This window comes from Perkinsus marinus (genome assembly GCF_000006405.1).
Source record: "Perkinsus marinus ATCC 50983 genomic scaffold scf_1104296967518, whole genome shotgun sequence".
In the NCBI taxonomy this organism is placed as follows: Eukaryota; Perkinsozoa; order Perkinsida; family Perkinsidae; genus Perkinsus; species Perkinsus marinus.
The window spans coordinates 1-1,217 of NW_003203508.1; the positions used below are offsets into that span (position 1 = coordinate 1).

The 1,217-nt window shown below is 42.6% G+C and overlaps 1 protein-coding gene across 1 annotated transcript; it reads right to left on the bottom strand.

The window, feature by feature from the left end:
• Window positions 1-114: 114 nt before the first annotated feature.
• On the bottom strand, window positions 115-1,144 carry Pmar_PMAR018840 (26S proteasome regulatory subunit 7, putative; the record flags this gene model as incomplete). The annotated part of the gene is made up of 5 exons (XM_002768673.1): window positions 115-236; window positions 294-361; window positions 586-679; window positions 758-935; window positions 1,082-1,144. 5 exons carry the CDS (start codon window positions 1,142-1,144, stop codon window positions 115-117), a joined length of 525 nt encoding a protein of 174 aa, XP_002768719.1.
• Between the last annotated feature and the right edge of the window lie 73 nt (window positions 1,145-1,217).

Consider the following 1,217-nt stretch of genomic DNA (forward strand, 5'->3'; position numbering starts at 1 on the left):
AGTATTCACTACATATTACTTGCTCAGTTGTATACCATATATCTGAATAATAATGGCATATATTCGGACCTCATCCGTATCATACCATCCTCCATGCTAAGATTCTCCCATATATTACTTTGGTGTTGCCGAGAACTTAGCGTATCCCTTCACAACCTTATTAATCGCCTCAATGAGATCCTTCTCAGAAATAGATTTCCGCCTCGCTCGAATGGCAAACATCCCCGCCTCCGTACCTACCAACCATATTCCATACCACACTTCTTACACATCTCATCCCAATATAGACTTACACACACTTCTTATATCAGCACCAGTACAGTTAGGACACAGCCTTGCCAGGAGTTCAAAACGAATGTCTCTAAAATGACCAACGACCAGTGTTGAAGGAATACCTTCGCTTTCCTCACCTCACTAGTTATGAAATTATAATTATTATTAGTTTATATATACGAATTCGAGTAAAAGTGTCGGAAAACCAACAAGAATTTCCTATGTACATGGTTCTCAAAATTGCGGACCATGTACATATTCCCCCCACACTGCAAACGACTCTTCCCACTGTGCCGTTCATACTACTACTACCTATCCATGTTCATACTGCGGGCCTGGATCTTGAAAATATGCGTACGACCATCTAAATCCGGTAACGCGAATTCAATTTTACGGTCAAGTCGACCTGATCATCAAAGAGGCTACTCAGACTCCAGAAATTAAAATCAACAAACTCCCTATCAACTCCCTATTGACATATTACCAGGCCGTAGTAGTGCTGGATCGAGAGTATCAGGTCTGTTGGTGGCCATCAAAACCTTAACATTGCCTCGAGCATCAAAACCATCCAACTGATTGACAATTTCCAGCATAGTTCTCTGCACTTCATCATCCTCTGATCCACTACCACCACTACCACGAGAGCCACCAATGGCATCAACCTAACAACAACTACTTATTGTGTACCAGAGGGAACCAAACACTAATAACGACTTCGTCATGAATTTAACTAGAGTTCAACACCAAACGACTACCACCGAAGTGTATGCGACATGGCCAACATCATAACCCCTTCCCCGAATATGACCTCATCAATAAACAATATGCATGCCTTCTTACTACGAGCAAGTGTGAATAACTCCCGTACCATCCTTGCACCCTCTCCCACATACTGACACAGACTACTAAGAGCCTCCCTACCAGTAACGGCTACTACCTTCTGA